General features: G+C 36.9%; 1 protein-coding gene, 1 long non-coding RNA gene and 1 pseudogene across 2 annotated transcripts; all 3 read right to left on the reverse strand.

Moving 5' to 3' along the window:
* Positions 1 to 648: 648 nt before the first annotated feature.
* On the reverse strand, positions 649 to 2,281 carry LOC110688797 (organic cation/carnitine transporter 3-like). The gene is made up of 2 exons (XM_021865555.1): positions 1,491 to 2,281; positions 649 to 1,426 (listed from the first exon to the last, which is right to left on the reverse strand). Exons 1-2 carry the CDS (start codon positions 2,279 to 2,281, stop codon positions 649 to 651), a joined length of 1,569 nt encoding a protein of 522 aa, XP_021721247.1.
* Positions 2,282 to 10,282: 8,001 nt separating this feature from the next.
* Positions 10,283 to 12,113, reverse strand: LOC110688798 (annotated as a pseudogene).
* A 2,434-nt stretch (positions 12,114 to 14,547) lies between these two features.
* Positions 14,548 to 15,631, reverse strand: LOC110688799. Its single transcript, XR_002504677.1, has 2 exons — positions 15,414 to 15,631; positions 14,548 to 14,650 (listed from the first exon to the last, which is right to left on the reverse strand). It is a non-coding gene; the product is annotated as an uncharacterized LOC110688799 (long non-coding RNA).
* Positions 15,632 to 16,490: the final 859 nt, after the last annotated feature.

Below are 16,490 nucleotides of genomic sequence, written 5' to 3' on the forward strand. Positions count from 1 at the left end.
TTATTTATATATATTAGATTAAATTAGATTTATTTTATTGATTATTTCCATTTTTCAATGATTGTAAATGATAATGGTAGACATCTTTCCTTTTCAAAGGATGCAGTTGGAAAAGTTTTGGTAATTTAAATGATTATAGAAGCTCAAATGGCGAACAAATATCAACTAACATTCATCCTATCAACATTTCAAAACAAAAAAACAATATCACGAACAATTGCATGTCACACCCAAGAACGGAAGACTCAAATGATAACTAGATTGCACAATTTGGAGCCCTATGAGGCTATGAGAGACGTTGACAATGAGAAAGATGAGCATCAATGAACACGATCAACCAGAGTAAATAAATTGAGCTCTCAATACATCAAATATCAGTTGTGATACTTGTGAAGTGATTTCAAGTCAACAACAAAGACAATTAACAAGATTCAATTCACCAAATAAATGACCACGCACATCATCTCATATTATTAATACACATCGGGCACATAATTAAATTAGCTTTGCCAAGTCTTGGATGAAATCTTACATGAACTTTTCACCCCAAATTATTAAGACCATTGGAGAACTTGTGGTAGCTAGGAGGGCGACGAACTACCAACAAGCAAATTTGTTCATGATCATTTTTCTAGCTTAAGTTCACAATCATAACTTTGGCACGCAAGCAGCATCCTTGTCTTGGGCTTCCTGCTCTTCCATGCCATCACATAGCACCTTACCCTTTGTTTCGGGCAAAGAAATGACCAAAAGGCCGCAAAGAAGAATGGTCACACCAAAGACTGCATGAGAGAAGAGTTGATTACTCCTCCCTATGACTACCAACACCGGGACAAATACAGACGCCAAGAGCAGTGCTTGCCGCGACAGTGAGGCTGCTGTGTTCCTGATGCATGTTGGAAACAGCTCCACCACATACATGAACAAGATATTAAACACCATACAAGCACAAAACAGAGCTATCAGTTCCAATCCCACATGTATACCTTTGTGATGGTGGCCGAATGTGATGGGTATTATACCGGCAGCGCCACTAATCGTACAGAATCCTAGCACTGAACTCCTCCTGTTGCATCTTGGGATCCAGAAGAGGAATGTTAGCAGGCATGATGAAAGGAATAGTAGGGCATTGAATGTTGAGCTCAAGTAGATGTTGAGACCCAAGCCTCCGACACCCAACAACATACCAAAATACATCATTCCAACACCGAAACTAAGTACCATAGTTACTATCAACCTTCGAATAGCCCATTTTCTCTTGACTAAAATCTTCATTGAAGAAAAAGGATTTTTCCCGTTATTGCTAGGAATACCTTGATTGAATTCTAGAATGTTTGGTAACATAGAGCTGATATGATCATCCAGGGAGCCAATACTTTTCAGCACATTTACGGCTTCCATTGGACGTCCCATCATGAAGAGCCACCTAGGAGATTCACAAAGGAAGAAATGAATCAATATGGAGCACACAAATCCAGGAATGGAAGTACATAGATAAAGGGTGCTCCATGAGGAATTTCGAGTCAGGTAAGCTAAAGCCGACAAGGATAACAATCCCATTGTTAAGGAGAGGAAACCAATCATTACAATTTGTCCTCTCCACCGCTTGCCAACCCTCTCCGACAGAAGGACAAAAAGAAGAAATGGTAATGGAGACACGACCAACACCAGCAATGAAGCGGAGTACAGAGTAAACCCAGATGTTAGGAGAAAAGGCTGAGGCAAATGAAGCTAGTGACATAACCAAGCAAGAGAGACAGAGAAGGTTCTTTCGCCCAAGCGATGAATCACCAAGGGAGGCAAGAACATATCCACCCAACAAGCAACCCATGAAGAAGGAAGTTGCAGGCAAACCCTTAATGAAAGAGCTGGCACATTGGAGATCCCAGTGTGATATGATTGTGTTATGCTTATTCCCAGTCCAAGCCCACTCACTCTTCGAAAGATTACAGATGTTAGAGCTGCTGGTGCAACTACTACCTATTCGAATATCACTGATGCAATGCCATTTTGATTGAGCATCTGTGAAGACACTGATAAATGTCTGTTGGTTGTCAAACATTGGAAGAACTGATGCAAGGAAGGCTTGCACCATCTGACTGCAATTCATCCGTCCAAGACTTCCCTCGATCACCTCTTCCACAGATAGTGGTGCCTTCTTCTTTGAGTCACTCCCATCATCTTGTTCGTCTATGTCAGGAATCTGACTCCCCTTGATCCCCTCTTCTGCAGACAGTGGTGCCACCTTATCTTTGTCACTCTGGTAGTCTTGTTCGGCCATGTTAACAGACAGTACAGAAAAGTAGAAACGTATTCAACAATTGAAAAATAAATCACACTTCTGGATAAATGCAGGCAGCAACAAATAAGAAGTTTCTGTTTATTTTAAAGAAAGAGCTTGTGAGATTTGTTTATCTTTATACAGATACGTGTGTTTAACTAGGGACATATTTAAGTAGCATATGAATATGCATATGATAAACAGGTAAAAATATGCAATTTCCTACGTACATTGTATTTTTATTTTTCGAGTTCCAGCTATGTTATTATATATAAAAGAAAGACTTCAAACAGTCATCTAATACGTATATAAATAGTATATAAGATCATAGGGAGTACTAATCATAATTGTCATTGTCTGACATCGCACACAAATCAGGGATTATGAAGAAAATGCATGAATTTGTCAAAAGTCTTAACAAATCCTTCTTCGTGATTTTCATTTTATAATTATTTAAGCTGTAATTACAAAAACTATTACGCTACTGGGTCTATATAAATAAACTAAAGTACTTAATTATTAAAGGTTAGTAGGACGTTAAGATCCACCCACCCACTTCACAATGTTCACATTTTTATGATACTGTATCCTAGTGATAATGATGTATCAATGTCCAATTATAAAGGAGCTCTTAAATGATCCCCAATATTAACAAAACAGTACAATCCCGTATTTAAAAAGCACATTGTATGTGGTGTAGTATTCAGATTCTTGAGGAGGTATACGGTTTTGTTGTTTCCCTTGTAACTTGAATGTAATTTCTACAAATGGTACCCCAAATTACAATATAACTGTTATACAGTACGAGCTAGCAGTTAAATCCATACTAGTGTTAAACTTACCCTTAGGACTTGGTATTAAGAGAATTTTGTCAATTCCCGAGATCAACTTATTTGCCATGGTTAAAAACTCTTATTCCTTCCTTTTAATTGAAAGGGCAATAAGCGAATAACATAACCTCTATTGAGTCCCGCCCTATGTTACTTTTTTTATATACTCTACCTCAATTTCAAATTAGGTGTCAGCTCTAACGACTCTATAATATATACTCCATGTATTAATTTAAATATCAATGCATTATAACTGATAGCCAGGAAATCGCTTAAATATGTAGATCTAGATCTTCATCTACTCTACGAATATTGATGTGCAGACCACCGTTCTAAGCATCTGACAGTCTTACAATTGGAAAAGTCAACCAGCAGGACATTAGCCAATTACTCAACAATTAACAAAAGATGTTTTATCTTTCAAAAAAAAAAAAGATGTTTTAAAAATGGCAAATGCATAATCAATTGGACATATTTTACGGTATATCATAACTGCACATAATTCACAAAAAAAGTTAAGAAAGAGTGCATTAAATAAGCAAAGCAAGAAATTAAAGGAACGTATATCCTCCCTCTATTTTCAAAAGTTGGATGTATTTTCTATATAAGTTGAACTTTAATGGCAAATTTCTCTACTTGTAATAAAAATAATGGCAAAAATAAGAAATAGAATACTATGAACGAACTAGCAAACTAATTGTGTAACTTTTACTGATACAGTTTAAGCATATTTAGTCAAAGTTAGAGCTTGAAACACAACATCAATTATTTAGAAATGGAAGGAACACTATCATCAAGGTATACACTAGCTAGTAGACCTGGCAAATGGGTCATTTGGGTCGGGTCTAGTCGGGTCACTTTCGGGTTGGGTCATTTTGAGTCAGCTAACATTCGGGTCGGGACGGGTCGATTCGGGTTTCGGGTCAACTTCGGGTCAAGTATCGAATCAATTTCGGGTCGGGTCAATTTCTGGTCAAGTATGTTCGGGTCAGGTCAAAATCTAGTCGGGTCATGTTCGGGTTGTTTTATTTGTGAATCAAGCTCGAATGAATAATTTTTCTACGGAGTATATATTTTGTTATTGTTATAGTAAAAACTATCATTCAGTTTATGAGTTTAGCTATAGTTGAAGATGAACAATTTGAGTTACTTTTGGTACAAGACATTTTAAGTTTCAATTATAAGGTAATTTTAGTTTAGGACATTTCGGATATCGGGTCTGTTCGGGTCAATTTTGGGTTATCGGGTCAATTCGTGTCAAACACTTCAAGTCAATTTCGGATCAAGTCAACTTCGGGTTGGATCAGTTCGGGTGTCGGGTCAGGATCGAGTCAAGTCCTTTTTCGGGTCAGGTATGGTCGGGTCGAGTCAATTTTCGGGTCATGGGTCGAGTCATTCGGGTCGGGTCATCGGATTTGGGTCAGGATTGCAGGTCTACAGTAGCTAGCATAGGACTTGAGGATACGAAACACAATCAATTATGGAGTATTCTTTTTTTCTTTCCTGTGTGTACGCGTGTGCATGCGTAGAGAGATGAGATTAATATGCTATACACACAGGAACATTCACAAGTTTAACAAAATAAAACTGTCAATGTCCAAGTATGGTGTGCTTTTATATGATCAGTCGTCTCAGAAATGCTTTCTACGCAATGGCCTTTAACAGTGGGACAAAACAATGATAAGCACGGAATTTACAGTTTTTTATGAATAAAGGTGCTTTTATTTCTTACGAAAGTACAAGAAAATAGCTCCATTATGATAGCATTATTGGAGAATGACGGGCAATCAAATAAAACTTACCAAAAGTACATTGCAACATGTATTAAGAAGATAAACATCAGTTCATTCAAGTTGCTTGTCATAATAATAATTACATAGGAATTCATTATTCACAGGAAAAAGACAACAGAAAGATAGGTAACCTTACCTCAAAGTTGTCTAGCAAAGATTGATCAATCCGTCACTTTCAAGACACTCGTATTCGTGTTATGTCGTAATCTTCCTCTAAGCAATTGCATGTAGAGTCCAGCAAGTGTTCTTGGATCAATAATATCTCAAGATTGCAAATTCCATTTCCAGAAGGCAATTTAAAAATAAAAAATAATGATAAAACCATAAGGAATAACATTTTATCACAATTGAGATTAGTTTACCATTAATAAAAGAGGCCAACAAAGAAATTCAGAAGTATCAACTGCTTGACTGCTTATATACAGGTGATTGTGCTAAATAGCAATGTATAGAAAGAAGCCAATGAGAACAAAGAATAAGAAGATTCACCTTGCTCCTATAAAGGATAAAGTGTTAAATCGACTGCCTCAACCCTCAAGCTCCACATGTACAATGAAACATATCAAGTATGTAAAGGGAAAATACAAAATCACTAATTTTATGTTCTAACTTCAAGCACAAGTAATAGTTGTACATGAACCACTATTCTCATGAATGAACAAGCTTGATCAAAGATCAGATAAAGCTGGTTTATATAATTGAATGAACACGATCAAATAAAGCTGGTTCATATAACTGAATGAACATGATCAAATAAAGCTGGTTCATATAATTGAATGAACATGATCAAAACTTTTAAGTTGGTTAACCGTTAACCAAACTTCATAGGAAGGAGATAGTGAGAATGCACTACTTTAGAGGCCGATATAGATGGGGAGAGCAACAATAAGATTCCGGTATTAAGAGGGTTTTATTCCCTCCATGAGATCCCCAATTAGTGGCAGATCAAAGGAGATCATTCTTTGAGAAGCTGGAAAGGGTATGCTAGTTTTTGACAGGTGAATTGGAGCTAAGTCACCGTGTCCTAACTCCTGACAAGGAGGCCATTTGAGGTGTCAAGTTGGGGTTCAGTTCAAGTAATAAAGCGGTCAGCAATGCAGCAAAGAATTAGTAATTTTCTTGCAGCTGCTGCATTTGATTCAAGCTCCCCAACTGTGCATGACATGCTATAATTTCATGCTTGTTATAATGATTACTTATTGCATGGAACTGGTGCTCCAACAAAAGCATTCTTCAAGGCTGTTACTGAATATTTGAAATTACTTGCTCAAAACTACAGCAGAAAACTTAACTAACATATCAACACTCATAAGCAAAAAATTCTGGCACAGAAAAAAAAGGGAAAGATGGAAGAGACTCAAGGAATGATAAATTTGTATGGACTACTGCTGCCTATCAATAATAGACTTGATACAGATTTATGGAGAGACATGAATACAATGGTCCCAACATTTTAAGAGGTTCAACTAACTACAAAAATTCTTGGGAGTAGGGGGATTCCCTTACCTCCCCCCTCTACTCTCAAGCGGTGACCTGCGGAGCTGGCTGGCTAAACCTGTGAGAGGTGCTGGTTTAGTAGGGTCTTTCATCTTACCTTAAAAAAAAATTAAAAAAAAAAAATTAAGAGGTTCAACAGTACAAATTTTGTAGTCAGAAATCAAAATTGAAGTTCAGTACAATAATTTGACAAACACCAGTCTGCATCTTTTGCTCACTACTACTAGCAGGACCCAAAAGTATTATGAGGCTGGATTACTGTAATAATCGATCGTCAGGATGTGTTGAATACAAGGCCAGTCCTCTACAAGGGGATCTTTTTGGCATCTTCTCTCCAACCTTACCAAATAGTTGGAAACACAGTTACTTGAACAAAATGAGTTTGGGCATTGCATTCAGAATTGATTCCAGTCAGTCGCAATCAGTAATAGAAAGGGATTGAAGGGAGGACAAGAACTGCATCCAGTTAGGTAGACTCACCAGTTGTGGAACATACTGGATATTCAAGGTGTGGAGTGATGAAGTCCATGGAAAAATCCCTATGCCATTCTGTCTCTCTTCTGATGGCCTAAGATCATAACATCTGCTTAAACTTAGTTCTTCTAAGGCAGTGAGATGCTCCAATCCTCCAGAACAACATAGTCCACAAAATGAAAATTAATAAAGGACAAGTATTGCAGCAAAGGCGAACAGGGTCTTGAACACCACCCCTACTTCTCCCAAGCTCTCCAAGTCTTTTATCTTCTCTACTATCAGTCTTTCAAGACACTAGAATGAACTCCATGGGCAGGTAATTTAGCCATGTACCATTCTCAATACTAATATTCCTTATATTTGAGAACAAGATTAACACTAAAGTATTTCAGATTCAAACAAAAATGGTGTAGAAAGATTGTCAACATCATTACAGGATAGCCAAAGATAATTCTAAGCCTGAAAAAAAAAAAAAAAAAAAAAGATAATTCTAACAAATTGGAGCTATTTTTAATTACATGCTCAATAATTCAATCAGGCATCAATGAGTGATGACACAAAACCAAATATAACTAAGGGTAGCATGAAGTGCATGTAATTGCATCTCAAGCGATTATATCATTACAGTGCTTCTGGCATATGATTGGATGGAGAAAAAATGAGTTCCATTATGCTCTATGAGCATGTGTACAGTATACTAAGAGTTCAAGAGCCTTGACTGCACAAATTGGGATTCACAGAAGAACATGCTCTTAGCATTGCCTTGTGCTTGTCCTTTCAGATATCTCAGATACACTACCAAAGCATTCGTAACAACTTTTTTTCCACCAGCAACTATGTTTTGCTTTACTCATAACAAAACAAATCATTTAGAATAAGCCAGTTTCATCACCATATAATAAAGATTCTACTCTGGATTAAAACAGGATAATTATGTTCACTAACTGAATTAGAATTAGTAAGATAAAACACACACACACACACACTAACTGAAGTCTCAAAAAACATAAATAAAATAAATAAAAACTAAAACTCAAAACCATTGGATCTGATATGTAACTGATGCAACACTAGAATTCCAAAATTGCACCATATTTTACCTCTAACTCTCTAAGATACTAAAATTAGTTTGCAACAAGCAACTTGGTTCAGTTCCTATATCGTCAAATCAATTTAAACATAGTTGTCATCACTAAACTCTCTGTTAAGTGTTAGCCTTGGACTTCAGAGTTCAGACTTCTTTGAACCCGACTTTCAGTAGTGTTTCCTTATTTCTCACCCTTATCTTATGGCATATGATTGGATGGAGAAAAAATGAGTTCCATTATGCTCTATGAGCATGTGTACAGTATACTAAGAGTTCAAGAGCCTTGACTGCACAAATTGGGATTCACAGAAGAACATGCTCTTAGCATTGCCTTGTGCTTGTCCTTTCAGATATCTCAGATACACTACCAAAGCATTCGTAACAACTTTTTTTCCACCAGCAACTATGTTTTGCTTTACTCATAACAAAACAAATCATTTAGAATAAGCCAGTTTCATCACCATATAATAAAGATTCTACTCTGGATTAAAACAGGATAATTATGTTCACTAACTGAATTAGAATTAGTAAGATAAAACACACACACACACACACTAACTGAAGTCTCAAAAACATAAATAAAATAAATAAAAACTAAAACTCAAAACCATTGGATCTGATATGTAACTGATGCAACACTAGAATTCCAAAATTGCACCATATTTTACCTCTAACTCTCTAAGATACTAAAATTAGTTTGCAACAAGCAACTTGGTTCAGTTCCTATATCGTCAAATCAATTTAAACATAGTTGTCATCACTAAACTCTCTGTTAAGTGTTAGCCTTGGACTTCAGAGTTCAGACTTCTTTGAACCCGACTTTCAGTAGTGTTTCCTTATTTCTCACCCTTATCTTATGGCATATGATTGGATGGAGAAAAAATGAGTTCCATTATGCTCTATGAGCATGTGTACAGTATACTAAGAGTTCAAGAGCCTTGACTGCACAAATTGGGATTCACAGAAGAACATGCTCTTAGCATTGCCTTGTGCTTGTCCTTTCAGATATCTCAGATACACTACCAAAGCATTCGTAACAACTTTTTTTCCACCAGCAACTATGTTTTGCTTTACTCATAACAAAACAAATCATTTAGAATAAGCCAGTTTCATCACCATATAATAAAGATTCTACTCTGGATTAAAAACAGGATAATTATGTTCACTAACTGAATTAGAATTAGTAAGATAAAAACAACACACACACACACTAACTGAAGTCTCAAAAACATAAATAAAATAAATAAAAACTAAAACTCAAAACCATTGGATCTGATATGTAACTGATGCAACACTAGAATTCCAAAATTGCACCATATTTTACCTCTAACTCTCTAAGATACTAAAATTAGTTTGCAACAAGCAACTTGGTTCAGTTCCTATATCGTCAAATCAATTTAAACATAGTTGTCATCACTAAACTCTCTGTTAAGTGTTAGCCTTGGACTTCAGAGTTCAGACTTCTTTGAACCCGACTTTCAGTAGTGTTTCCTTATTTCTCACCCTTATCTTATGGGTTGTTCTGCTCTATCTGTTTTTGCCGGCTGACTTGATTACAATTTGGTTCACCATATCTAGTACCATACTCCAGTGATGTTAGGAAATTGCAATCACTTATTTTCCCAGTCTGTCCCTAGATGCTGTGCTGAGATAGCTGACCACGATTGATTAAACTGACAGATGCTTCAGCGTCTTCATCTTTTTCTAATCATGCTTGGAATCAGCTTTGGTCGGCACCACCAGCAGTTCTATTGATCTAGGAAAAGATAGTCTTAGCCCCTACTTAAACTCGATGAATAATTAACTTTTTCAGGACATATCTACTATCCAGAAGTTGGCCCATGAAAGGGATGACGGGAACTACCTTATGCTTAAAGTTCAACTCCTTGCCAAGGCTAAAAAAATATCAGTGACAGACAACATACATAGGATTAAATTTTTGAGCCTCATATACTCTTCCAGAATATGAAAACAGGGCTAACTAATTACCCACAATAAAATTTCTAGCATTTGAAGTAGTGAAATTGGAGTTCTCAACCTATCACGTATACAATTAAGTTAGCTAATCACTAGCAAAATTATAACACTTCGCGACTGAGAAGTTAGATCTTCTCTTTCAGCTTTTCAATGACATAACAAAGCAAAATCACTAGCTTAACCTAGTGCAGAGTCGTAAGTAATAACTTATCGAATCATTAGCTTTATAAGAAGATTTAATATGCACATACTCAAAATTACAATATACAATTATAAGAAATATAGGCATCATATTATGCTTGAAAAATTCTACATATTGGCCTACAAAAATGACTTGAACTAATTGCAATCTAAAATTCATTGATATAACTCACTTGCTCCTCATTTTGGTGATCTTGGTTGTTTCAATTGATAAAGAAAGAAATGACTTACTTTGATATTACTTCTATGGACATAAGCAACCAATTTACTTAAATAGCTAACCATGTCCACATCTCAAATAAGGACGTAAAAGAGTAAAAAGCTATAAGTTAACATAGGAGCACAGGCTCAACAACAATAGATAATCTAATAAATAAGCTAAAGATAATTTGACAAAATGCTCAACCTAGACAGGTAGAGGCAGCAGCTAATGAAGCGCGTACCAATGCACCATCCTTCTCAAAGTGGACATCATCAAATAAATTTTGGACCTTCAACATAATACAAGCCTACCAGGGAATAGCAGCTTCAATCTTTCCCCATGAGACCAAAGCAGGTCCCGTAGCCTTTTCTTCATCTTCTTAACCACCTTACAAGCCTCCTTTTTCTTCGACATTACAAGCAAACCCTTAACTAGACTTCCATTGCCTCGAATGGAGGCACCCATTTGCTCTTCAGAATCACCTTACACGTATCCAATGCTGAAAGAAAGTCTCCTTCTTGCACCAAATGCCTAAACAAAGTATAATATGTCAACGAAGACGGTACAACATGCCCGTCACTAATCATCCTCTCCAAACCCATTTTTGCAGAATCCAAAGCTCCTAACCTACAGAACCATAAATAACCCAATTATAACAAGCAGCATTCGGCTTTACACCTTTAACCGCCATCTCGTTCAACAACTCCATAGCTCGAGCGCACTGCTTATCCTTACACAACCTCACAATCATATGCTTATAAGTAGTCACATTACTCTCTAAACCCCTCCTTAAAACCTCCTTCAACATCTCATCAAACTTCCCCCAATCCTTCCCCTTCAAATAAGCCCCCAACATCACATTATATGAATGTATATCGGGCAAAACCCTAAACTCCTCCTCCATCTTCCCCACCAACAATTCCTCCGCCAAACCCACCTTCCCCTCCTCACAATACGCCCTCAATTTCAAATTATACGCCTTAACACTCGTCGAAACCGACATTTTCTCAGCACCACAATCAAAAAACCTCATGAAACTCATCAAATTTCGAATTATTCAACAACGCAGTAAGAATTGCACAAAAGGGTTTATCACTAGCATGAAATTGAGGACCATAATCATAAAACAAACGAAGAGCAGAGTCAGTCATACCAGCTTCAGAGTAAAGCATGATGAATCGAAGCACGAAACCTTCAGTAACCTTCTTCCTCTTGGAAAGGTGATCTTTGACGATGGTTTCGACGAGGTCGCAGCGATTGGCGCGGGCGAGCTTGCGGACGGCATAAGGGTAGATGGGGCGGTAACGAGTGAAGGCGGAGAAGGAGGATTGAGAGAGGAGAATGTCGGCGATTTTGGTGGGGTTTGATTCTGTAACGATGGAGGATTGAGCTGCGCGAAATGAGGAGAAGGGAGGAGAGAGAGTGGTGGTGGAGAAGGAGGAGAGTTGAGAGGAGTGGAAAAGGGGAGAGCTTGGTTTTGGTGTGAGTGCTTTGCGCAGTGAAGAGGCCGCCATTGTTGAAGAGAAATGAAGGTTTCCGGTGGTTTGAAGAGAGAGCGAAACCAAAAAAAGGTTTAATTGGCGGATAAATTGCCAAAATAAGCCTGTAATGGAAACAATTTTTCAAAGTAGACGCGTGACAAAACTATTTACCAAATTAGGGTAAAACGCCAACTAGACAGACGTTTTTATGCTGGCTTTTTTTTTTTTTTTTTTTAAAATTTCAGTCAAGGAAAAAACGTCATCCATGGTGGCGTTTTTACCCTGACTGAAATTTCTAAATTAATTGGCCAAGGTAAAAACGTCATCCTGGTTGGCGTTTTACTTTCAGCCATAAAGAGCTTGGTTGGCGTTTTTACCTGCAACACCCTGCTGCATACTGCAGGCCCCACACCAGCCACAAATACAGCAACAGCAGCAACAACAACATCAACCACAACAAAAGCAGGCACCAGAACAACAACAACAACATCAGCAACTAACAACAATAACAACAACCAGTTCAATGAAAAGAATGAATGCATATGGTGAAGTTGATAATAGACAGAAAATCAATTAAAAAATTCTGTAAAATTGATAATATTTGTTTGGATACAACGTACTAGAGAATCTGATTACAACAACCTAACAAAAGAAGTTCTAAGATCCTGATTCATCTATTCGATGTAATTGTTGTCTATCAACTCGCGGTCTCCTACGACGATAGTACTGAGATACCGTTGTGAAAGGATCTGGGGCAAAAGTCTGGGGAGGAATTTGTTGGCTGGATGATGGTCCCTCCTGTGATGAGTATGGCGCATACATAGGTATGGCGAAATCTTCCTGATTGTCAAAAAACTGCGGGGACACTGTAGGGGACGTGTGAGTCTGTCCCATGCTACTCTCGTCTAGCTCACGGTGTGAACCCTGGTGTGATTGGTCCCACCCCTGGATAAGATGATCATGACCATGTCTCTGTAAGCTACTCACAGTCATTGCTGAATCTCATCTATCTCCGGTATGGTGGGATACGATATGCTCAAGACTCCCAATGCATCATGTATAGCAAGCATATCAAATGCCTGCATTAGTCAACAGTCAGTCAATTTAATAATACCAGAAATTATAAATTGATAAAAAAAAACAAAAAAAATCAAAAATTCAACTAAAACTCACATATCCACTGATGTCTCCGAAAGCTGGCTGATAATGAGTTGAGGATGGGGTGTAGTTAGGGTTGATGTAGCGTCGAGTAATGCTCCTGTACCATACCATGTATGGATCGTGATACTCCATCCGACCTTGTAACACCCCAATAATTCTCTCTTTAAAACCTGTATTAACCTGTAATCACCTGTAAATACTTTTAATAACCTGTGAGAGAATTATATTACTGGTGTGCTACAGCCACGTGTTAAAACGTTAAGGCTAGTTTCAGAAATCAGTAGCGGAAAACTAACTTAGTTTTAAAAAAGAATATAAGTTTCAAAACCAAAAAGTCAAGACTCAATTTAGTCTTACAAGTTGGAACCATAATGGCCCTTATTCAAAACCCAGTTAAATAGGAAGCGAGCAGAATTAGAGTTAAAATAACATCAATTTATGAAATGAAATAAGCTAAATGAATAACCAGCGCTCCACTCAAATCCCATCACCCTGATGCAAGTTCAGTTTATGCAGAAACCTGTGATTAGTCTGCTCCCCAATATTACAAGTGTAAGAATTAGATCATTACAGGGTCATTGAAGGCGAAGGCCATGACCAAGAGAAACACACAAAAGCACGTCATCAGCAACGCTGAGTACATACAAGCTATGAAACACAGTAAAGAGCCTTAGCATGATACTAACAAGCATTCCATACACTCAATATAATCATTGACTCGGACACATGATTCAATTGTTACTTATTACAAAGTTTTTATTTAAGTAGCATTGATCACTTCATTAATTGACTAGATTAAGGAATAGACCGGGTTGTCCCCCTGTGCTCCATTCCGGAACATTAAATAAGAAAACCCTATGCCTCCTTTCGGAAGACATTAATAAACATCCAATGGCAGGCGGGCGTGACTCCGTGGCCATAGATAGTATGAGATCTCATCTAACTCATTATAATTTTAAAAGAATTTAACACAAGAGACTCGTAGATCAGACGGCCTCTGAAAAGTGCACGGCTAATACCCCGTGAACCCCAACCCCTGTTTGTCATTACTCTAGATGTGCACAAATCTAGAGTTTTATTGCTCATCCTTCTTGCACTTTACGTGATTTATCAGTTTAAATTTGGTGATGACTCATATGCAAACAACACAACTAATCATACAACAATCATTCAAGTTTCCAATTCAATTCTTAATTTATCAGTGACAAACAACATTTATTATTGAATCCTTTAACTACCTCGGTGTATAAACACCTCAAATGCATAAGGCACCTCATATCCACAATCTTGTCTTATAAGACTTTAACTCTACCTTTACCCGTTCCATTTCAATACAAATGAATAAGTAATTATAATAATTAATTCCATATATCCTTGTATTTTTGCCTCTAAGTTCACTTTGCAAATTATTGCATAAATAATGCTCATAAGGGAAATCAATGCAAATTTTGTCATATATAAATTAAACCAATCATCACATTTATCATCAATCAACTCATTACCAAACAATGTCAACCAATCCACAAGTTCCCTAGCATGATTCTAGGTTTTTCCAAGTCCCTAAACATGCTCCTAAAATCAAGTTTTCTCGTATTCTTATACGTACCTTAATTAAATCATCTTTCCAACTAGCCACAATGCTAGAAATTACTCAACTTAAAGTCTCCTACAATACCAAATACATATACTCAATTACTTCCTTGATTACACAAATTTCTAGCAACTTTTAAACACTTTAAACCTTCTCTAATAAGCTGAAATTTTGGTTAAAAACCTTTAAAACTCTTTCTTTAAGTGGGTAATTAAAACCACAATATAAAAACTCATTCATGGTGTTTATATAAAAATTCCAGCACACTTTTTTTAAAATTTAAACCCCCAAATAAATCTGAAAATTATTTTTAAAACATTAAACCTTCGTTAAAAATCAAAAACTGTCCGAAAACCCTATTTAGAGGCTGATTTTGGCTACGAGAGGGTGGTGCTCACTACCATAGGTAGTGAGTTATGATTAGAACGTTGTTTACACACGAAAACACTATTTTTTTTTGTAAAAATCGGACGAGTTATAATCTCAGCGGGATTAAAACGTGATTAAAAATAATTAAGGACGGAGATCGGAATTTAATTACCGAAAATTTGTTTTTATGTTTAATTAATCTTTATAAATTCAATAGGAATAAAAGCCCTAATTTAATTGATTATTAGAACCCTAAAAATCAACACTTTAATAGTTAAAACCCTAAATTTTAATACTTTATAAAATCTGAAATTAAAATACTTTATAATATGAAATTTATAATCTTTAATCATCAAAATACAATTATAAAACATACTAATATAATTTATCAATCAAAAATCAAAAATCAAAACCCAAAACAAATAATTACATAAACAATAATTTAAAACAAGGAGGAGGAGAGACGAACCACCGCGGTGGCTGGCTGCGGGTCGCCGACGGTGGCTGGGCAGCCGGACGTGGTCGGCGTCGGGTGGCTGCAAGGTGGCGTGGTGTTGGTGGCTTTCACGTAAAGGAGAAGGGAAAGAGTTAGAAAAAGAAAGAAAAAGAAAGAAAGAAAAATAGAAAAGAAAATAAATTACCTTTACCATTTGACTTTTGTGGGGAAAATTTTGGGGCTTTGGGGATATTTATAGAGTATAGAGTAGGGATTGTGTTTGGGCTTAATAAATAAATGGACTTCAGTCATGAAATATTTGACCCACAAGGGTTCAGATAAAAGAATTGAGCTTACTTAAATGAAGTGGGTTGGTTCACAAGGAATATGTAAGGATTGTTTACATACTATTATTTAAACGAGCCCAACAATTAATAAAATTTTAGCCCAAAATAAATTATACTTTTATAAAATTAACTAATTTAAAATACTTTAGCCCTTAAAAATATATATTATAATTAATTAAATAATTTATAAATATATAAAAATACGGGGTATTACATACCTTGGAAAGGCGCACCATCCGCGACGTGTTGCAACCGCTGATTCCACATGTCAATGAAAGGGGCATGCTGAATTGCCCAACTCACGTCCCCCTTTCCTTGTTGGTCTGTCCTGTGCAAGTGGACACTCGTGTCACACGTGGCGAGGACGGCCTGACGAAGGTCGAACTGTCGCATGACTCTATCGGGGAGGTGAGCCTCCACTACCTCAAACAGATGAGGACTGTCATGGCACGCCACTCCATCTGATGATCACGAAGATATGGGGGCATGGCATCGACTTGGTTAGGGACGTACGGATCCCACGTCATCTGCATTAACACGCCGTCGTTAACATCATAATTAACTTATTGAAACAATGAACGGGGTGTTAAATTATTTTTTATTGTGAACTATCACCTGAGACTCGCTCAGTCTGTCGAATGCGTCTCTGTAATACGGTAGACCCCTCGATGCATGCATATGAGTAAGTCTCTGCACCAGCCACCTAATTATATATAATATTAGTGTTCATGAGAAATTATTAGCAAAATAAAGCGGTATGAGG

Source organism: Chenopodium quinoa, unplaced genomic scaffold (assembly GCF_001683475.1).
Source record: "Chenopodium quinoa cultivar QQ74 unplaced genomic scaffold, ASM168347v1, whole genome shotgun sequence".
NCBI lineage: Eukaryota > Viridiplantae > Streptophyta > Magnoliopsida > Caryophyllales > Amaranthaceae > Chenopodium > Chenopodium quinoa.

Coding starts and splice junctions, on each gene's coding strand:
- LOC110688797 (XM_021865555.1), bottom strand. CDS start 2,281: ATGGCCGAACAAGACTACCAGAGTGACAAAGATAAGGTGGCACCACTG. Junction 1,427..1,490: donor ATGGAGCACCCTTTATCTAT/GTACTTCCATTC, acceptor TGAATCTCCTAG/GTGGCTCTTCATGATGGGAC.